Genomic DNA, 23,398 nt, shown 5'->3' on the forward strand with positions numbered 1-23,398 from the left:
TTCTGGGTTAATATTGATTAATATTTAGGTTAATATTGATCAGTGCAGGTGGCAGTTTACAGAACGCAGCCTGCGTCTTGTAATTTATAATTCTATAATGCAAATTGGTTTCCGTAAAAAAATAAAAAATAAAAAATAGTTGAGGGAAAATATAAAATTCACAACAGTTCACTAGGTGGCGCCATGTGCATGAAATGCGAATCACCAATAAACCAGAGAAGAAGAAGAAGAAGATACGTATTTCCGTATGTTACGCGGTGGTTTTATCCAATCAGGTGATTGTGTGTTGTATTTTGAACTTGCTAGTGGCGGTTAAACTGACATCGCTTCCTTTTACAGTATTCTAGTACGGATTAAAATAAACAGTAACGTCCAGAAAAGCCCTTATTAAAGAAGAAGAAAAGAAGAAAAGCGTTTATGAGAAGCAAAGGTAACAATTAAAGACAGAACACACTTTAGTATAATTATATCATTAATAAGATTTTGGGTTTGGTGATGCCTTTGTCCAATTCCGTGTTTTAGAACACAGTTTTAGATCTGCGTTTTAGTCTAAACAATATTTAAGCAACATTTGCTATGTGTCTGTGATGTCTAAACTGTCATGAAGACAGGCAGCTGGTTGGTCGTTGAGAACCAACAAATCTGACATTTCTTGAGAGGATGCAATCAGTTATATGTCTTGTTATTATATATTTTCGAAGATATTAAGCTACAAATATACGTAAACTTTGACTTTCTATGGAGAAGTGGACCTGATCTCATCAGTTTGTAAGCAGATGTGTGAGAAATGGATATATCATTATACAATTAACGCTAACTGTAACGTCTTTGAACGCAGCCAGCCTTTTGCTTTCTCGTTTTATTAACAAATATCGAACTTTTCTTCAAGACCTATTTACTATTATGGTTTGTGTTGTTTACGCAATATATAGTCTATTTATATATTTATCTTTTTTTGTTTGTTTTGAAAATGCAAGCAGCATTACAGTTGAAAGATGCTGATTTATGCGTGATGTAAAAATGGTGTTAACTTAATTTTGATGTGTTTTTTTGTGTGTACCAGATAAAGTCGCATAATATTGCAGTAATTCAAATGTATTTAACTTTTGTTTGTGATTGCAGATATTAATCTAAAACATGTCATCTGTTCATGGATTGTCAAACGTAAGTACTTCACATCCATGCGTATTATAACTAGAAAAAAAGTGTTTTTTGAGCTCTAATCATAGAGGTTTATGCCTTTTTCAGCCCAGATCAGAAAGAGTTCCATTCAGAGATGTACAGAATGAACTGCAGAATTTTCAGGACAGTCCTACTCTAATGCTTAAGCATGCGTCAATGCATGAGGAGGACCCTACAACAAAGGTATGGAAGCATTCCTGTCTTTTTTACTTTCTGTGATTTCAAGTTCATATGGGAAAAAATATAAGAAGTTTGTTTGTTACTTTGACCTCAGCTGATATATTTTGTTTTTCACCAGCATGAAGTTGTCCCTGGTAAAAAGCAATCAAGCTTAACTATCACAACAGACATCCATAGTGATGGGAAAGCTGTGGATGCCACTGATGAACATCAAGATGTCATCATAAAATCCTTTGTGTGTCTTGAAGGAGAAGTCGTAGTGGAGGATGAACCTGTAATGTCAGAAGAGTCTGTTCTCATCAGGCGCCTGGTTCTTGAGGATAATGACCCACCTCAGAGTGGCAAAAATGAAACCATTGAACCTGATTGCACAGAAGATAATCAGACCACTGAAGAGCATGTTGACCATCCATACTATTATAAGAGCAGATCTACTGGGCTGGATGCGTCATCTATTTTGTGTCAGGAGGAAGAAGTTTCCACCTATGAGGGGGGAAATGTCACATTCAAATCCCAAATGTGCTTAGGTGGAGAGGTTCAGGTTTCCGATAACTGTGCTATCTCTGATGAGTCCATTCTCATAAAGGATCTAGCATCAGGAAATCACACACAATGTAAAAATACTCCCATTTCTAAAGTGGGCACAGATGCTATATCAGTAAGCAATCAACCCCTGGGTCATTCGTACTGTAACTGGAAGTCTTTGTGTGAAGACAGTAACACCATCAGTACAGTTGATGCAGATGACGCCTCTCAGTCAAATGTTCCACAGATTGTAGGTATTCAGTGTACCCCGAAAAATACAGTGAACCTAAACAATCACGATCAAGCTAATCTCTATGAAGGATGTCATGGTGTATCTAGCGAAGAAGGAGAAATCACTTTTAAAGGCTTGTGTTGTTCTGGAGTTGAAATGGAAATAGCTGATCTATCCAACATGTCGAAAATGTCAGTGCTTCTGGGCAGTCTTGCTGAAGAACAAAGTCTGTCTTGTATAAATGACTCCATGGAAAATGATGGCCAAAGCTTTGCTGATTTGACACCAGGAAGGAAGCATGTTGACCATATTTACTACCATGCTGAGGAAAAGCCAACTGAAAACGAGGTCTGTTCCAAGTCACAGGTTTCCTCACCAAGTCTTTTGGAAAAGCCTGGAAATACAGTTGCTAGTTTAACATCACCTCTTGGAAACAATACACAGAAAATGTTTGAATCTGTCTCATGCTGTGAAACAGAAGCATCAAAGACCTTTGCTAACCAGAATTCAAACCAACAATTATCAGTATTAAATGGTAAAAATAATATTGAAAGTTCAGATGTTGTACAATTAAGCAACAGGGATGACAAATACAAGGTGCCCAAGGATGAGTCTTCTATCGTGACTATAAAGGATGTGGAGGGATACTGTGAGGAACAGTTTCAGCCGGAAAGGGAAGAGGCAGTTTCATATTTTGAGGAAAACCTTTGTCCTCAAGTTGCTTTTATTGAAAATGTTGGCTTGGAAACTAGCATTCTCAAAGATAAGACACTGGGTTTGAAGGATGAGGAGATGCACCCAGAGATCGAAGTTATGCGGTTCTGTGATAGATCTGGTGAAGCTGTCTCTGTTAATCAGGATCTTCCTAGTGCTATTGCTCTAACAGGTTCCTGCACTCCAAAGACGCCCACCCTAAGCAGGGGTGTTTTTCATGACCCCACAGCTGAGAACCCAATGAGCCATTTGTGGCCTGAGCTCCCGGAGAGTCCAATGCCTCCTCCACTGTTGAACTCCACATCCCTGGCTAATGCTTTAAGCTACACACCTGTTCCTCAAGACCCACCCAAGACAAAGGATGTGGAACCTAAAATGGTTTCTGAAGACGATCAGATGATGTTGAATGCCCTTCCAGTTTTGGGTAACGGGCCTCTGCAGGAACAGCTCAGACAGATGGCTGAATTGCTGATGGTTGTGTCAGGGAAGATGGTTGTTCCTACTCCAGCAACAGTGAATCCCCACAATGCTTTAGTGCGCAGTTCTCCAGTAGTAATGCGTAGCGCTTGTGTCTGGAGCACACCGGTTCAGCAGATGGAGCGGAGTGTTAATACTTCAGCAATGGTAGAAATTTTAAAGGAGGTTGATGTTTCTGATGCCAGCACTTCAACTGACTCTCTGCTATGGAAGTAAGTAAGATAAGCATGAATTGTTGTCTCTCTGTTGAAGTGATCTACATTGTCTCTGTATGAATCCTTCTCTGAAGCCTGATGCCTGGAAATATGGAGCATCTGTCTAGATCAGAGTTGGAGCAGAGACTGGCTTCTACGCTCATCATGGTGGAGGTTCTTTCCCAGCAGCTCACTTCTGCACGTGCTCATGATTCGAGCAAAAATACTTCTCCATCAGATCTCAGGGAGAAACTCATCCAGACAGACCACACTGAGCTCAGACAGGTGACAACCCAGCTCCACAGACACCTTTTTTGGAAGAAAAACTCTGAATATGTCTGGTATTGTTTTTGTTTTGTTTTTTTTAATCTTGTCTTTATTTCACAGAATGGGACGTATAAAGATTTGTATGGCACTGCCCTGGAGAGAATTCAGAGTCTTGAGCATGATGAGGATCTTCTTCAAAGTTTATACAACAGCATTAAAACTATCAGGATTGAGATGGTGAGAAACACCCTATAAGTTTTTAAAGTTACACTTGCATTTTTCAGTTTTACAGGCCTAAATTATCATCAATCTCCTATAGGATTCTTTTAAGTCTAGCACAGGGGATGCCATCTTCAAGATGCAACAGATTGGAAATACTGTTAATGTTGATCAAGAAACTTTATCTAGACAGGTAAGTCACTACTTATGTATTTCATAATTTTCTTAGAAGATATTTGGCAAGAAATCACATCTCATAAAAAGTCTGTGTTATGTAGGTCAGCCAGATGAAGTCTCTTTATGGGAGGTACAAGGAAACGCTTCAGAGGATGAAGCAGAAGATGACAGATATGAGAGATTGCATGGACAAGGCTCTAGAGGAGAAAGAAGCGGTTAGAAGTTTTTTTATTGGTTTTGTTGAAGCTTAAGATCACAAGTTTTAGATTTTTGTTAATTAATATCCTGTTGATCTTTGCCTCTTATCCTGTTCATTTGTCTCTGTGTGCAGGCCTTCAATGTAACGCAGCAGTTGAGGGACTATCATGCTGCTCAGGTGGCAGAACTAGAGCACACTGTTGGGTCTCAACAGGATCTGATGTCAGCCCTCAAACTGGCCTACCCATCACTGGTCTGTTCATACTGCTTGCATCCCTAATCTCAATTTATATGAAAATATAATTTTCCCACTAGCTTAATAGTGACCACAGACACTAAAAGTGAAGGCTTGCTTGACTATGTATGTAATATGCTTGTATTCTGAGTGAGTTGTGTGACCTCTCCAAGGTTGAACTGAGCAAGTCATACATGGAATCCATCAGTGCAGCAAATGACCTTTTGAGGAGGAAGCAAGAAGATCACATGAGCTTGTTAGCAGAGGTAAGAGTTCATATTTAAAACCATCAGTCTGCAGTGTTTAGATATTGAAATAAAAATAGCATGCTACATTTTGCTTACTCAGTCTTTAAGGAGCAAAATAACAATTTCCCCCTTTCCTCAATGGGAAGCTGAGAAAGGCTCAAGAGCTGATTCAGAGGATAAACCCAGTGCTTCACCAGCTCCATCAGAGGACTACAACTGCCGTGGAGAGCAGCAAGCAACATCTGGAAATGAGAGACAGAGCCGTGGAAGAGAGAGATCTGGTTAGACATTTACCACTAATAATGAAATGCTATCATTATTTATTCGTTCCATGTCTATCAAACCTAAAAGGAACCGAAAAAAACAAAGAAAATTCTTCCGAAGCCATATAATAGCTTACAAATTCTACAAAATCTTAACCAGATATGTCAAAGTGCGGATACATTAAACCCAAACCCAACACCCCCACCCCCCAAATAGAAATTTTAATAGAAGTTAATGCTGTCTGCATTTAATGTGTGGGCAAATGATTGTCCCATGCAGATTCACCACTTTGACCGAGAGAGTGATACCTGGAATGAAAGTGACATAGTGTGTGATTTGTGAGAAATCTTATGTTTTTTTTATGTGAAAATTGTGGCCAACTTTGCTGACTTCTATTGCACTGTTGAAAAGCAACTGCCATTTATAAAGATTTTAAGAGCCAGGACACTTTATATATATATATTGAAGGAGTGGATGCCGAGTTGCCATATCCTTCATACCAGAGATGGGACCAAGTCCCCATGTCTGCTTCATACTGATATTATATTATATTATTACATGATTTCTTGTTTGACTATTAATCAAGTTATAGCAAGAGTGAAATGTGTAACCTTATGTGTGCTGTATTTCTTTTCCTCAAGATGAATGTCCACATAATATGTGTGTGTACCCAACCGTAATGATAAGACACTTGCCAGTGCTAGAAAGCCTTGAATTTTAGATAAGTTCTCTGTGTATGTGTGTTAGTATCTGTCTGTACAGGGAGAAGCTCAGACAGTCCCAGGACAAACAATCAACTGCCAGTGTCCAGCGTATCAGATCTACGTCTTTGGAGAGTTTTATCTAGGTTTTGGAACCAATCAGAATTTTGTTGACTCATGTATTGACGCAATTAGTATCCTCTGTCAGGGTATAACTGTGCTTGATTTTGTATTGTACTGGGGGCGGCCTGCGAACTCCTTCGAGAGTGTTGAAGCTGACTTCTGCTGATGAAATTGCAAACTATTTTCTTCAAGTAAAATTATTATTATTAATTGAACTCATCTCTGAGTCCTGGTCTTCATTGCGACATATCTGGTCCTTGGGTTTTAACTGTAAATTCCCCTACAGTTAATGGTGGAGGATCGGCGGGCAATAGTTCTTTGTTGACATCCCTGATCAATCATCAAACCAAGGTAGGAAAGATTTTAGATTTAATATTATTGGTTAGGGACTGTCTGTAAGTGGAGGGGGTCGAGAGAAGGAGGAACGATAGACTCACTCAGACGTGAGGGGGTAGACACCAGCTCCAGGGTGGAGTAGGTAAATTGGTGTCACAATATACCTGTAAATAAGTAACCTTGTGAGTATAAGGGGTACAAGTACACATCGGTAGGTCTTGATATAAGATATTTAGAGATGTGTACAGTTACAGAGGGAACAGGTGCACACCTATAGGTCTTAGAGAGAGACGTAAAAATTTGTTTCTAGGTGTGCACAGTCCGGGGGGGGACAAAAACGCATTCTTAACAGGCATGTGAACCCGTAAAGGGCAGTGCTGGGTCAAGCACCGAGGGACAAGGGACACATAGGGCCGTAAATAGGCAGTGCTGGGTCAACCACAGAGAGCCAAAAAGCACGAGAGGCCATAAAGGGCAGTGCATTTACGGCCGGGTAAGCCAAAGTAGGGGTATGGGAAATCCCGAGAAGAATGTAAGACGCTAGACGGGGGTTCTAGTCGTATCTCGCTCTTCCAACTCTCGATCACCCACCATTACAGACAGGGGCGCCCCGAGCTTAGAAATAGGCCAGGTCAGTGGTTAGGGAAAAGAGTATCCAAAATTAGTGTTTAAAAATAAATAGTGATAATTCATATGTGCACCTATAAAAATATAGGGATATATGCAAAGGGAAAGTATTGATTGATCTGGGATGCCTCAGGAACAACCCCAAAAGAGCTAAAATGTAGTTTTCATGACCCTGATTGGATTGGACCAGTATATGGAAATTCTGGAATATACTTTGCAATTTCATCACGCAGAAGTCAAGTGCTGTTGGTAAGATCGCCGCCTCAATATGTTTTTGGTTTATGATAGAAATATGACTGACAAATTAGGTAACCTGGTCAGCCCTGATAGAAATAATGAAACAGAAGAGAGCAAATGCTGTAAACAGTTTGGCTCTGAAGCTCTGACTTTAAAAATATATATATATTCTCTGAATTCATTTAAAGAATGATCAGTCTGAGCTTTAATTCTGATTGTAATGTTAAAACAAAAACTTGATTGGCTTTAAACTTAGAAAGAACCTGAGAAATAAACATTTATAAATGTATGTGCCGATTTGTTAAAAATAATCCCAGAAGTAACTGAGTGATGATTTAATCTGATTCTCTGTGCATAGAAGGTTTAAATGACAAAGAATGATATCATAAGACCTGTTCCAGTTCCTATATAATTGTTGAAAGTCCTGACAAGGAATACTGAACAGAATTCTGGGTTAGTGAAAAAAAAAAAAAAAAAAAAAAAAAAAAAAAAACTGAAGGCACACAAATTGGCAGTGGCATTTTGGAAAAACTTAGAAGCTTATGTTTTGCTTTAAAAAAGATAAAATTACTTTGACTACAATGACGCCGTTGTTTTATCTCATGCTGGCCCCCACCATGACTCTGGCTTAAGCTTTAAAAGTACCAGAGACATGTTCTGAGTAAAAAAAAAAAAAAATGTAATTCCTATATTTACTAATGTTTGGCCAAAAGAGTAATTTTATTGTTGGATTGCAAAATTGTAGTCACGCAGCATCATAAAAAAAGAAAAAAGAAGAGAAAAGAAAATTATTGTTTGTTTATGAGATGATAAAGTTGTAAACAAGTAACATAAACGGGGGTTTCAAAGTAACTTTGAAGACAGCATGCTAGCAAGACCCAAAGTAATATACCTGGGTCAGATAACCTCTGACAGATTTAAAACCAATGTTGAAATTCAGAAGCCATGGCCAGAATTAAGTGAATGGATAAATACAAGTTGATGTAAAAGTAATGACAATGACTGCAAAGAACTTTGAGAAACATTTGAGTTGCGAAAATAAAGTACAAATATACAAATATAAAGATGTTTATTTTTAAAATGCATATAATTTCTGACAAGTTTTAAACTGGGCTAGAGTAAAATGATAGTACGATGAAATTATGTTAAAAATGAATGAAAATGCATTGTTACGAGTCCTGAATCCCTCAGAGTTCTCTCTCTCTCTCATTCAAAGTAAGCTAAAATGCCGTTATCTGAGCTTGTGTTTAAGTGATAAGATATTTATAGTACAGCACAGTGTTTCAGTCAAATCATAGGCAGAGATGCTAAAGGACATGCTAAAAAGAGTTCAGATTTAATGCATTAAGAGGGCAATTGGTAGTTAAATGTTCAACTGCCCAATGCATGTAAGAAATAAGAGATTATAAAAATAATGAATAACAATTTAGGAGCAATTGTTGAAGAGACATGAGGGCTTTAAAATCATAATACAGACCCTGAGCTATAGATGTAATAATTTTGAATAGTTAAACAGTTGTATTGCTATTTGTTCTATGACCAGTAACTTATCTGTCTTATTTTTAGTCTCCACCATCATACAGGGCCTGATGGCTGCAGCTACAGAAGCAACAGGAAATTACAATGAATGGACGGGTGTGAAAAATAAATTGACTGAGTAATCTCAGCATGATAGTTTGGAGGTATACAATTGAGTTTAGCGATTAAATATTAGTTTGATTAACCTTTTTCAATGTTTTAACACTAGTAGGTGCTGTCAATGGCTCTCATGGTTCTTGAGTGCACCTTTCCTAAGCTGCAGGAAATACTGGATTCTGGAAGAAGACTGTCGAGGATGTTGCAACGGGAAAGAGTGGTTACCAGTGTGCATGAGGTGATTTCTCAATGACGGGTAAGATCCTCTTCTGGCCAATAGGGGACAACCTAAGGCAGGGGGTCACCGCCACTGGGCACCTGCCCTGAAGGGAGGTGTTATATGTGAGATGGTAGTGGAGTTGAGCGGATGCTTGATAGGCCTAGAGCATCATTAAGAGGGGAACTGTATGAAGTACAGCGATCTGCCTCAAAATGTGAGCTCCTCCAGACCTGATCACCAGCAACCACATTCCTTGACTGATTGTTGTGACAAGCGTCCACAACTTGATGCAACTATGCCAGTGGATCACACCCTGAGGACAAGGAGCTTATTTATAAAAAGTTAATGGCAATGGGCTTTCAAGAACCATCTGAGACCATGTGATGACAGCCATTATTTTGAGACAAAAATTTCTTATGAGGCTAAAATGATATTGAACTAATATGTCTATATCATAGTCTTTACTCATGCAGGTCATTAGGCATGACACAAGATGATAACAAGATATGGTGGTGGCTAAAAATGAAGACTGCTTCTGCTTAATCAAGAGATGGTTTAGATAACAAAGGTTAAGGGAATTAAGCATGTAAGGTAAAAATAATTTTAAAGAAATGTTCCTAGCCTTATGTATTTTAAACAGTTTAAACTGAGATTTTAGATCTAGAAACTTTGACATTTTTAACTTATTTGAATAATTTAGGGTTATATGTTGTAATGAATTTTATATTATAGTCTAAGTTAAAGTTTGGCAAAAATTGTCAAAATAAATAAATAATATTTTGCACAGTAAGAGAGAGAGAGAGAGTGCTTGAGTGGAGGCAGGGATGGTGCTCTTCTTCTATTATTGGCCTGCTAAGAAAGAGTAACCAAAACAGAGCAATAATTTTAAGACCAAAACAACCCAGCTGATTTTTCTCTAAATAAAAATCATTAATGAGCAGGCAAACTTTGAGATTAGATAAGAGATTAGGTACAAACTTGGTAAAATGCACAGACAATGTTTGAGTTTAAATCCTTCCGATTTAATACCAAAAGGAAAACCTTAAATATGAGCTGTTAAAATATAAATGTGTTAAGTATGTGCATGCATGAGGATGGCTATATATATATTATTGGGGGACAATTCTGTTCCTGTTATGTTTCAATTGAGTCACTAACCTCTGGAATGAGTGTTTTATCATTACAGATGTGTTAAGTGAAATTACTTTACAGAAGTCCATAATTCTGAGTGAAACTAATGAAAAGACAATGCCAAACATGGGACGAGCTTTAAGAGGATTGGCTATAACGCTGATTTAAATCACTCTCTGGATTAATATGTTTAAGAGTGTTTATATGATTGGATTTGTGAAATTTAAGTTTGCCGTCCAAAATGGGTTTAAAATCCATGCCTAAATTTAAATGAGGGTCTAAATTTTAACAAGTTAACACTTTGTTGTTTGAATGGTAAAGGTAAATATTTTAGACTTGACGGCAGAAAAACAGTGACAGATTGGCTACGTCACTAACCAAATTATCCAGAGAGCACCCTCACATAAAGAAGCCTGGTGGGAAAACAAAGGAGTGAATCCTGCTTGTGTAATATAGTGCAAAAGCTTTATGTAGTGGTTTATGTAGAACAGAGATAAGTTGAACAAAAACGTTTGGATAGCCCCTTAATGGAGCAAATCCATAACAAGAGGTTTGAATTAATTGAAATAGCACAGCAAAAAAAAAAATAATAATAATAAATTTTGTTTGAACAAAACAATTGTAATAGGCTCTATGGAGCTGCTTATGAACACTTGTCAAGTCAAATTAATATTGTGAACACTGACAGGTCTTTTTGATAATGTATACTGTTTCAATACAGATTTACAGAAACTGAGGATGTCTCTTTAATAAATATTTGGCTGTTTAGAACTAAGTAATAGTATTGTTCATTTAGTAATAATATTGGGAAATCTGTCTGCTCTTTTTCAGTTTATAATAATTTTGAGTAAATTAATATCACTGCCAAATGACAAACATGAACGAGGGTTTTTAAGACATTGATCAAGTAGCTGACCTGTAAGCATTTATCACTGACAAAACAGTGAGAACTAAATTGACTTTATACTAAGTATTGAGGATTTGCTTCTGAATGTGTCACTAATATAGTCTGAGTACAGTAATATGGTATGATAATTGACAAGATTTGCATTTAAAAAAAAAAGAAGGTAATAATAAGGCAATGAGTATGGTTAACAGTAATGTCATGGTATAAAATAAATACATGCATGACAATAAGTGGATAGGTTAGTTGTATTTTAAAAGTTAGACACTTCGATACTTAAAATGTAATTTTAACCAAATGTCTTAACAATGACAAGGTTAATGGTTCATGTATGTTTAAACAGCATGTGAACTATGATGACTGCAATTGGATTTGTGGTGAAAGTAAAGCTTAATAAAAGGGCTATTAAGTAATAAACTAGGAACTGCTCTAGGTTTTCGAGGAAATAATGATTATGATTATTTTTATTTTTAAAGATGGCTCAATATTGATCTTACTTATTTTTGGTTTGTTTATTTTTGTGTTTTTAACACCAAGTTTGGAATGAAAGGGTAAAATGGATATTCAATCTCTATAATTGTACCATTGATCGGGAAAATGATAGATTTTCATAAAATAAGGGTATCTTTACTGGGATTTAGGTTATAAGCAATGTCTGTATTTGGTATCTGTGAGGTGACTGAGGACCTGACATATGTCAGGAATGCAATAACAGTGGTTATTCATTTAGCCCGGCTTCCAGAGAATAATATATATATACGTTTATTGTAATGAGTTTATTTTACTATATGACCAAATTAACTAAAATTCATCATAGTTGTATAAGACATGTTAAAAGAAAACAAATAAGACAAATATCCTTCTTAAGGGTTAAATTTTTTTTTTTGAATTGGTTATAGTGTATGCGTTTTTCTTTAATGATTTGTTAAATCTGGTTAATGAATATGCAAATTTAGTCTTAAGGCTGTTGGATAAATGTTTGGTTTTAGAGGGTAAGTGTGAAGTAGCTGTAGTAGGAAGAGAGGTATTTACAAAGATATGTTGATGAAAGTGAGGACACTTTTCCAGGTAGAGGGACACACAGAATGATTCACTGGAAAAGACATTATGTGAAGAAAGACTAGTGCAAGTGCCGATATTGTGGGATTAAGTAAGTAGATTAATGTATATGGGAAATAAGAATGTATATGGGAAGTATTTTGTACAAAATAATGTGTTTATTACTAGAAATGTCAGCCAGTACCAGAGATTTTAAGTATGCACATGTTTAAGTTGACCAACAGTCTGCATTCTTAGCATGCATCACAACGACACCTGACCTCATTTATTAGACCAGATGTGGGGTATTAGACCCCACATTGATCTAAGACGGGGGACTGAAGGAGTGGATGCCGAGTTGCCATATCCTTCATACCAGAGATGGGACCAAGTCCCCATGTCTGCTTCATACTGATATTATATTATATTATTACATGATTTCTTGTTTGACTATTAATCAAGTTATAGCAAGAGTGAAATGTGTAACCTTATGTGTGCTGTATTTCTTTTCCTCAAGATGAATGTCCACATAATATGTGTGTGTACCCAACCGTAATGATAAGACACTTGCCAGTGCTAGAAAGCCTTGAATTTTAGATAAGTTCTCTGTGTATGTGTGTTAGTATCTGTCTGTACAGGGAGAAGCTCAGACAGTCCCAGGACAAACAATCAACTGCCAGTGTCCAGCGTATCAGATCTACGTCTTTGGAGAGTTTTATCTAGGTTTTGGAACCAATCAGAATTTTGTTGACTCATGTATTGACGCAATTAGTATCCTCTGTCAGGGTATAACTGTGCTTGATTTTGTATTGTACTGGGGGCGGCCTGCGAACTCCTTCGAGAGTGTTGAAGCTGACTTCTGCTGATGAAATTGCAAACTATTTTCTTCAAGTAAAATTATTATTATTAATTGAACTCATCTCTGAGTCCTGGTCTTCATTGCGACATATCTGGTCCTTGGGTTTTAACTGTAAATTCCCCTACAATATATATAACTCTGATTGTATTCATCTGAAAGAAGAAAGTCATATACACCTAGGTTGGCTTGTGGGTGAATAAATCACGGGGTAATTTGGGTGATCTATCCCTTTAAGTGGAATTTTCAGAAAATATTTCAATTGCATTTTAGACCAAACATTTAAATGCCTTGTATTGGGTTTACAGCAGGGGTGGGTAACATTGATCCTGGAGGGCCTGTGTCCCTGCTGAGTTTAGGACACAGGACCTCCAGGATCAACGTTCCCCACCCCTGGTTTACAGGAATCTATTTATTTTTATTTTTTCAAAGTTCAGACTATAGACAGTTAATCTTAAATGTGAAAATGCTCAATTTTTGTAGCCTGTCTAAAGTTGTGAATGTTAGTGTATTTTCACCCATTAAACTATTTCATTTCTAAGAGACCGGAAAGTCTGTGATGTGACTCCTTTAATGTCTTTACTTTAGAAGCAGTCTGTCTTTTTAATCGCTGTTTCCATTAATCCCCAGATGGAAAATGAACTCGAGCACATGAGATCAAGCTTGCAAGATGCCAGTCAACAGATTTCAGACTTGAACATGCAGCAAACCATTATGACTTCAGGTGTGATGGTGATTTACTTTGAATTGACTTATTCCCTGTGTAGTCAAAAGAGAGCTTTTACTTGATTCTGCTGTGTGTGTGGTTTTTAGAGATGTCAGTGCTGAGGGAGCAGCTGATTCAGGCAGAAGAGGAGCGCTTTCAGCTGCAGAGGAGGAGCACTGAGCTCTCAGCCACTGTCACATCTACATTGGCCTCTTACGCCTTCCTAGAACAGTCCCTCGCCTCTGAGACCAGCAAGTATGCAGAAATCCACTTGGGGAAATTGCTTTTTGAAAAACAGTTAATTTCATATTGCTTTTTGGATGACTGAATTACATCAGTTAATTTAGTGATACACCAATTTAGATTTTTGACCTAGAATGATTTCTATTCTAATTATTCGTATGAGAATCTAGAATAGTGGTTCTCAATCAAGGTGCCAGTGCCTCAAGAAAAATTAAATGATTTCAAATAAGCCAAAACAAGCATTAAAATAACCGAAAACAACTAAAAATGAAGACATGGTAACAATTCAGTACTACTACATTAACTAGTTGCTTATTAGCATGCATATTACCAGTGTATTGGCAATTAATTAGTACTTATAATGCACATATTAATGCCTTATTCTGTTTGACTATATTTTTTATAAAATAAAATAAACTATAAATTTAACAACCAAAAAGGCATAGTTAATTAATAGTTAGGTCTCAAATGAAGTGCGACCAAAATATTTTTCTCTTCGTTATTCACTCATCGAGATCAACTAAAGATCTCCTTCTTGAAAAACCTGGATATACTGTATGAAAGAGCCTAATTTTAAAAGTGTGATTCCAGAGCAGGGTATAAAACTTGTTCCAACCCTACCTCACCACAAATTAAATGCAGTTTTCTATTATATCAATACTTAAAACTATGATCAGAAAAGCATTGATTGGCTAGCAGAAAGAAAGAAAAATGCAATGAAATCATATAACTGAGATCAAAGAAATAGTCAAGCGAGCAAAATAATTGAAATATATATATTTTTTGATATTATTTAATTTTCACCATCAGTATGTGACAGGCTTTGCTTTTTCCAGTGTCAAGTGTATTGTAATTAGCAGTTCATTTAATTTTGAAGCAGATTTGTTATGTGACAGTATTAAAGTTGAAATTGAAAATCTGAATTGAGAAAATCGCCTTTAAAATTGTCCAAATAATGTCCTTAGCAATGCATATTAGCCACTGTGTGGTTATTGATACAAATATACCTGTGCTACTTATGACTGTGGTCCAGGGTCACATATATGCTCTTACAAGAAAATAGCAGACTTTCAGTATCACCTTTACTTAAAATGATGCAATATAATCCTGTTTAAATAAGTCTGCTCCTTAGCAGGTTTAAGTTAGCGGACATGTTGCTATGACAGCAACTCCAGGATGAGCTTTGAAGATCATGTCAGATTTCCAATAATAAAGCTGACAGAATAATTAGCTTCTGAAGAATTGGCCCCTGAAACACTTGATTAGCTGTATCGGGTGTGTTTAATTAGAGTTGAAGCTAAACTCTGCTGGGACTCAGTCTGCACCCCTGTTCTAGAGTCACTTAAATTGATAAAATCTTATAACTCTATGGGCACTTTTATAAGGAGTATACTTTTTTCCTAGCTGTGCCACATTTTAAAATTATATATTAGCCAGAAATTGTAAGCAAAACATTTTTAAATCCTTATCCAGTAAATCACAAAAAAAACTGTCATTGGGCCTTGGAATATTTATTGTTGTTTAGGGTTCTAGAGGTTCAATTGTAGAGAACCACTGCCCTAGTGTACAGAATATGTGCTTCAAGTTTTCCCCCCACACACCAGAACACTTTAGTGTACAGTATGCAATGGTTATGTGTTGGTTGTGATTATATCTGCCGACACTGGATAATCCACAAGTCAGAGTTGCCAAGTCACAAAAAAACAACATTCTGATTAATCGTGTGGGTTGTGGGTGGATGAGAATTCATTAATGAAATATTAACATGTTTAAAAACCTAGTTATTAACTATTGCTGATTAATTATTAAAAGTGGTAATGTAATGAAGTCGATTCATGTAACCATTTCATAAATGGCCCATAGGTGGCACTTGTGCTTCAGTTAACTGATCATGATAGTTTCAACAAATGGTGAAAGATCTAGTAAAATGCAGTACAGTAAATTGAACAGTACTTACCATTAATGTGATCAATTCTATTATAACTATTTTGTTTGTTTAAAAACAAAAAACATTTTATGAATAAGACTGGGAAATTACCACTCAGCTTGGATAATTGATTAATACATTTCAAACCAGACAAATGAATGGACACCTAATTATGAGCTAATTACTTGTGGGAAAAATTAGGGAAGATCTATATATGATGGTTGTGAGTGACAGGAAATATAAACATAAATCATAATAATAAATCTAATAATAAAAAAATAAATCCTGTGAAATTCCTCAGAGAACGTTGTGATTGTGAACGATGTGTTAAACTCATACCAGGTAAACCATTGAAGACCTTAACTTTTAATTAATAACCCATTTAATCCCACCGGCCACAATAATGACCATAAAAAAAAAACGTTTTCATTTATAAAGCTCTAAAAACCTTACTGACTGTTGCTTTAGTGCACTTCCTGCAAATATGGAAAAAATAAAGGGTCTCAATTAAATATGTGCAGTTTCACATGATTAGTACAAATTGTCACATGACCAGAACAGCTTATTTCCTGTTTGCACCTTGAGAAGATGAAGGCTGCATCAAAGCTCCAAAACTAAAAATATATGACAAAAATGTGCAGTTCAGTAAACCACATTGGACCACACCACATTGACCTACATATACACTGTAAACAAGAAAACAATCATTAGTTTGGAGCAACATAATAGGGTCAATTCTATATTATTTTATTTTTCTACTTTAGGTTGCAGCAGTCAATGTGTGATGCACAGCAAGCTACAGAGAGAGCAAACCGGTATATCTTCACATTTTCATCTCCCTTCTTTTGTTTATTGTTGTATTAATAAATGTAAAAAATTTACTTTTTTATTGTGTGTGTGTGTGTGTGTGTGTGTGTATGCTTTCGGCAGGCTTGAGGAAGAACTGGAGACTTCCAGGAAGCAGCTAGAGGAATATGAGGACACACTGTCGCAGAGAGAAGGCCTGATTAAAGCGCTCCACGCTGAAGCTGAGATTCATCGCCACCAGCTTGGACAGCTGGCTCAACTGAAGACTGAACTATCCAGTGCCAAAGAAATGAGTGAGGTGATGAGATACTAGATTTTACACCAAAACATTCACAATACTTTAAAAATACCTGTTACTCCCAGTATAACAGAAATGTGTTTTGTTCTATCAGTTCTTACAGGCAGAAAATGAAATGGCACAGGAACAGATGGAGGAAAGTGAGCGATTGTTGCGGTGCCACTTACAGGGTCTGAGAGAGAGAAACCTGGAGTGTGAAGACCTCAAACTAGCACTGGAACAATTGCGGTACAGAATATTCCTGTCTAGTCACTGTTACTTTTTAGAACAAATGTCAGAACAAATCAGAATAAATGGAAGTCTCTTTTCTGGTTTTATCTCTTCTCTAAGGCTTGAGAAAGAGTCCCTTCAGGAAGAGCTGGACAGTACACGAGACAAAGCCCGCAGCATGCTGCTGGAACAAGGAGAGCAGATGGCTCAGGCATCTAATGATGTCATGCTTCTAAACAACCGAGTTTGCTGTCTCACAAGCATCTTAAAGGAGTCCCTAACCTCCAAGGTCCCTATGCTTTACTACACTTGTCATAATTTACATGCTTTGAATTACTGAAGGTTTCATTTTTGTTTTCAATTTGTCTTTCAATTATTAAAATTTAAAGTAAAATTTTTGTTTTCACATTTATATTAGTTGTTCTTTTTATATTATTGTTTTTTTTTAAATATTTAACCATTTAAAAAAAGAAAAAAAAATAATATATATATATATATATATATATATATATATATATATATATATATATATATATATATATATATATATATATATATATATATTTATTATTATTATTATTATTTTTTTTTTAATAATTTAATTTGTTTTCGTGGAAACATTTCTAATTTAAGTTGAATATTTACATCTTCCGCCTTATTTATTTATTTGATTTTAGTTAACAGTAAGAACACTTTTTCACAAAGTTTCTTGTGTAATTTGGTAAATTACACAGTTTAAAATCTGAAATCTGAGCTATTTTTTTGTAAATTTAGTTTTCTAAATTAACCTTTTAAGGTATAAATGTTGTTGGGTTTACTTGTTTCTAGGTTTTAAGTAGAAAAACTTGATATAGAATAGTACAAATTAGTTTTTCAATTGACGTCACTCCATTCTAATGTTTATAGTTATGCTGTATTTATTCTGGGTGCTTTTTTGCTGAATTAATAACATTGTTTTGCATTTCTCAGGAGTCAGAGGACTCTGATAAGACATTGCAGTCTCATCGACATCCCTCCAGCTCTTTTGTGGATTCTATTATGGTGGCCATGATGAAGACACAGGAACCTGAGACAGAGTCTCCTAAGGATTCAGGTGCGTTAGCTTTTGGTGCTTGTCTTGTCTTGTTGGAAAGCTGTTCTAATCCTGCATCATTTATTGAGGATCTTTTCCTGTAGTGTCAAATGTTTCTGGTTACTTGCAAAACTTGTAAATAATCACAGACATGTTCGTGTGTGAGAATGTAGTGTTCATTTACCAGTAAAGAATGTATGTATGAAAGAGGTTAAACTCTTCCTTTGTATATGCTGTGAATTTGAATTGCTTACCATTCATCTGGGAAAAGGACAAGTTGTGGCCTAATGGTTCGAGAGTTTGACTCCTAACCCTAAGGTTGTGGGTTCGAGTCTTTGGCTGGCAATATCACGACTGAGGTGCCCTTGAGCAAGGCACCGAACCCCCAACTGCTCCCTGGGTGCCGCAGCATAAATGGCTGCCCACTGCTCCGGGTGTGCGTGTGTGTGTGTGCGTTAGGAACAGCTCTGTCATCTCAATCCCTCACAGTTACACATACAGCACAATAACATGTCAATGTTTTTACGTTCTGCCAAAGGAAAAAAATCATACTTTTTCTGTTGTCTTTTTAAATAAATTAAAAAGTTGCGCTTGAACAATTTTCGTTGAAAAACGACATTATTAATCCAAATGGGATGGTAAGGAGGGATGGTGGTTTTACTGAGGGGGTCCTTTTTGTAATTTTTTTTTAAACCAGGGGGATGCAGGGGATGGCATTCAATTCGAGCCCTGAGTGTATAATATAGATTTCATTCTTCAGGTCAACTATATATTAATGACAATATAAATCGGTTTGAACACTGAAAGCAATAACTTTGCCATAGTATATTTTCAAATGTTAAAGAGGTTTTTTTTTTTTTTTTTTTTGCTTTAACCCCTGGTAATGTTTTGCAGAGGAGAGTGAGGTGCAACAAGATGGCATTGGCAGTGAAACCAGTGCTTTTACCCGAATACCACCAACTACACACACAGAAGTGAAAGGTACGTTCATTTCCGGATGATAACATGTACTTATGTTAGGTTCAATTATAATTAAAAAATAATCTCAAATATGTATGTGTGGGTGTGTTATATTGTGTGTATTTGTGTCTATATATGAGTGTAAAAATATAATTAATACTCTCTTGTGTACTCAGTGGAAAGACAGAGCCGTATGTTGGAGCTTTTGACTGAATTTGGTGAGACCATCTCCGATCTTCAGCTCAGCTTAGACCAATTGAGAATCCAGAAAGACACGGAGCATCAGACTCTGAAGCAGACTATGTGAGTTACTCAAACTCGGGTATAATCAGTAAGGCTCATTTGCTAGGGAACAGATTTTTAAAATGTACTCATCCTCGTGTCATTCTGAAACTTATGACGTTTACTTCTCCAAAACACATTAATTAACCAAAAAAAATTCGATAGCCTTTTTAACATTCATTGTGTGCCAGAAAAAAAAAAAGAAAAACTCATCATTTCATCTCAAGTCTTGTTCCACATAAGTCAGTCAGTCTGACTTTTGGTCAGACCGGTTTGGAATGTCATGACGAGCGATGAAATTAACTTAACAGCAAGCAAGCAATTAAGTGTAAAATTTAAATTTAAATTCTGATTCTCGTTAGTTTTTTGGCACATGCATGTAAATCACCTGAAGTTCAACACATAAAGGGAGTTAATTTATTTTGACCCAAACCACTTTTACTGGTATACTTCAATTTTACTTTGTTTTTCAAATGAATCATTATTAAAGTCATATAGATTTTGTTGCAGAAAATGTTTTAATAAATTGTTTTATCCTTAAACATTGCATGTTTTCTGACAACCTGCTGTTTCAGATGTGACCTGCAGGAGGCGCTGCTGGAAGAATCTCAGAGACACAAACTGGAAGTCTCAGAGCTGAGGCAGAATGTTGACCGACTGCAGTCTCAGGTGGAGAAGGATGCAGCGGTCCTGCAGCAAAAAGCCCAGGTAAATGTTCAACTAGAACATTTCAGGGTCATGTTCCCAGCTGCACAACTTTTTAATTTTGCTCTCAAGGATTTGGAGCATTTGATGATTAAATATGTAATTACGTAAGTAATTTTTCTGTCATCTTTAAGGATGAAAAAAACTTGAGGAAATTATGCAGTGAGATGGAGGAAAATTTGGAGGCGGCACACAAATACAGAGCAGAGAATAGTGTAAGAAACCTTTCACAGTGCACTCACTGCCCACAGACATAATGCTGACAATATTTTCATACACATTTTTAGACTGATGGATACATTTTGTGGTTGTCGATACTATTGTTAGATTGTTGTATAATAACTAACTCGCCTTTGCTCTGTTGTGTGAAACAGGAGTTGCGTCGAGAAGTTGCTGATTTGCGTCGCCTGGAACAGCAGGCACAGGTGGAGGCTCAGGTCTTGAGGGAGGAGCTTAATCGAACCGGAGTCCAATCAGCAGCCAGTGCCCAAGCATTAGATGAAAAAATCAAACTGCTCAGAGAGGTATGGCAGTCTATCCAGTTTTTCCTCTGTAACTGGCATGAAACAATATTATTAAATAAAGTGTATACTCCTTGACTCTCAAACCATCCAAAACATAGTCTTGTGAACATAAAACAAAAATTAAATGTAAGTTTGATATTTGAAGCAGTTCCCATTTAGAGATTTCACAGACCCAAGATTTAAATGTTTTGAAATTAAAAAAAAAAAAAACCCTGAATCAATAACACGCATTCTGTTCTTAGGTTGAGAAGCTCAAGGCAAATTTAATGGAAACAGAGGAAAATCGTGCCAAGGTCTTGGAGAGGGCAAAACGACATGTAAGATTTACCTGCATTATTATTATTGTTATAATTATACAGACACACCAATGTGTCTCCTATAGCAATTGACCCTTCGCAAGGAGCTTGATTGACAGGTGATCTGACCAATCATAACTCTGAATCTGTCATTGTGTCTGACAAACAAATCAGACAGGAGAGTAGTTGAACTTCGGTGTACTTAAACTTGAAAATGGTGTGTACTGACGTCTTTCAGTGGTTGAGATAAAATACCTTCTGATGTTCATTTAATGTTGATTTCGTGCTTTAACTAGTAAATATGAAAAGATGATCTATTCACGTTCTGCTTGAACTGAGAGCCGTGAGAGTGGCATGGCTTATCAGACATAGCAACAGTAACTAAGGAGGGAGTGGGTCTTTGCGAAGAGTCAATTGTGGAAAAAAAAGTCTTTTTCAGAATCATGTCTTTAAGGACTGTAAGTGATAAGACAAAATACTTGTGTACATTTAATATGACTGGTATTTTGATTTTGAATTAAATGAAATCTGGTTCTGTAGCAAAGGGTCCATGCCATGAACCAGAGTAAACTGGAGCGAGAGCTTCATCTGCTTGATGATATGATTGAAAGAGTAAGACGGGTAAGAGGAACAATTAAAAACAAAAATCTGTTTAATATTCTTTGTATTGGAGAAATATTAACAAATTTACTGTTTTCTTCTATTCACAGACATTGTCTTCTATTCCTGATCTTGTCAAGAGCTGTCCTGAGCTACAAAATCTTGTAGAATTTCTTGAATGAGTTATTGAAAATTCAGAAATGCAGTTTAATTTTTAAATGCATAATTGTTAAATAAACAGAGTTCTTGTTTTCTTCTTAAATATGTTCTTATTTCAACTTAATAATCTTCAGACTTTCTGTCTGGTAAGGTTGTAGGCCAATCAGCTCATTTAATTTTGTAAGTCATAAGTGTTTAGATATGCTTTGTTAGAAAAAAAAACAAAAAAATTTTTTTGTTGTTGTCTTAGTTTAAAGTCTGTGCATGAATTAAACTATTAGAATTGTTATCAGGACATCAGCAACATTTGTGTTTCAGTGTTTTAAATTCTTATTTTACAGATTTGATTTAAACAGAAACTCTTGATTGAATGTTGTTGTTTTTTTTTTACTCCTAGTCTGAATCATATATATAAAAGCTGATTGATGAGCAGATAGTCCAGTAATTAATCATAGTTATTCTAATCATGCCAGTGCTTGTGAAAACCTGGTGAACGATGTGATGTTTTAATCCAGCCATTCAAGGACAATGTTCACTGATGTGTTCTTCTGCTTCACTGATACTCAATACCTCCATCTCTTCTTTGGCCTGCCATTTAAAACCTACACAGTTGACTGCTAAACTTTCCCTTCTCACCATATTAGGACTTTCATCTCTCTCTTTTTGCCTTTTATTGAATAAAAGCAATTAATTTAATTTATGACTAACACAGCAAGACACGTTAAAAAAATTTCATTTTAATCTTCGTGCAAATACTGGCCACTTCATAAGCTTGTCAAAAATGGCAGCTTTACACTCCTTCATATCCATATATATATATATATATATATATATATATATATATATATATATACACATATATATGTATATATATATATATCCTATAGATCCTTCATATATATACGAATTACCTCCTTATATATATGAAATACATTTATTTATTTTATTATTTGGTTTCAAATCTTTCAGTAGCTTTATATTTTTAACCTGTTAGTTATAGTTTATCATTACCTACTCTAAATTATTCTGCAATATTGACATCACTATTGTTTACTTTTATTGTCACAGCACGAAGCTGGTGTATTTTAATAAGCATAAATGTCTATTTAAAATCCAATTTAAAAAATACAAAATTGGAGAGTGAAAGGACATAATTAATGGCCAGTGCCGCTGAAACAAGCTATTGTGTGGAACTGGAAGACTTGGTCTAATAAAGCTCAGAAAAGATAAGGGGCAGAAAAAGTTACAAATTAATTATTTTACCCTACCTGTTTCGTAATCCCTTTTGCACTTATTCTGACTAATTTGTTGTCAATTATGTAGGAGTAGTGTAAACTTCAAAATAGCATGGAGGATTGATGATATGCGTCTAACCATGATAAAATATTGTTTTACCTATTTGAAAGCTTGCCACAAAATAATTGATACATAAATTTCTTAATTTACATTTTTAAAATAATTTTCAGCTTTCATTATTTAAGTGCTAAATAATAAAGCATTGTTCTTTCAAAGTATTTAATAATAATTTGTAATATATGTATTTTCAATAAGAAGAAAGGGAGAAAAAAATTACCTCTTTTAGAAATAAATGTCATTAAAATAAGTGAAATCAGTTAACATTTCTATAAATTTAGGTCTCGGCCTTCTATAAATTTAGGCCTAGTTTTCTTTATATATTCACAATTAAAT

At 35.7% G+C, this 23,398-nt stretch overlaps 1 protein-coding gene and 1 long non-coding RNA gene across 2 annotated transcripts; both read left to right on the plus strand.

The window, feature by feature from the left end:
• The first annotated feature begins 232 nt into the window (after window positions 1-232).
• On the plus strand, window positions 233-21,812 carry spag5 (sperm associated antigen 5). The gene is made up of 26 exons (XM_052545614.1): window positions 233-430; window positions 1,123-1,164; window positions 1,249-1,365; window positions 1,481-3,522; window positions 3,600-3,789; window positions 3,892-4,008; window positions 4,091-4,183; window positions 4,269-4,382; window positions 4,499-4,618; window positions 4,774-4,866; window positions 4,995-5,129; window positions 13,551-13,644; window positions 13,734-13,881; window positions 16,561-16,611; window positions 16,727-16,901; window positions 16,996-17,129; window positions 17,232-17,400; window positions 18,081-18,204; window positions 19,078-19,164; window positions 19,320-19,446; window positions 20,001-20,133; window positions 20,265-20,345; window positions 20,505-20,654; window positions 20,897-20,971; window positions 21,491-21,571; window positions 21,661-21,812. The coding sequence occupies exons 2-26, from the start codon at window positions 1,138-1,140 to the stop codon at window positions 21,730-21,732; spliced, it is 4,749 nt and encodes a 1,582-aa protein (XP_052401574.1). The 5' UTR covers window positions 233-430; window positions 1,123-1,137; the 3' UTR covers window positions 21,733-21,812.
• Window positions 5,579-12,983, plus strand: LOC127948853 (uncharacterized). Its single transcript, XR_008152209.1, has 2 exons — window positions 5,579-6,127; window positions 6,223-12,983. It is a non-coding gene; the product is annotated as an uncharacterized LOC127948853 (long non-coding RNA).
• Window positions 21,813-23,398: the final 1,586 nt, after the last annotated feature.

The sequence above is a fragment of the Carassius gibelio genome, chromosome B1, assembly GCF_023724105.1.
Source record: "Carassius gibelio isolate Cgi1373 ecotype wild population from Czech Republic chromosome B1, carGib1.2-hapl.c, whole genome shotgun sequence".
NCBI classification, from domain to species: domain Eukaryota; kingdom Metazoa; phylum Chordata; class Actinopteri; order Cypriniformes; family Cyprinidae; genus Carassius; species Carassius gibelio.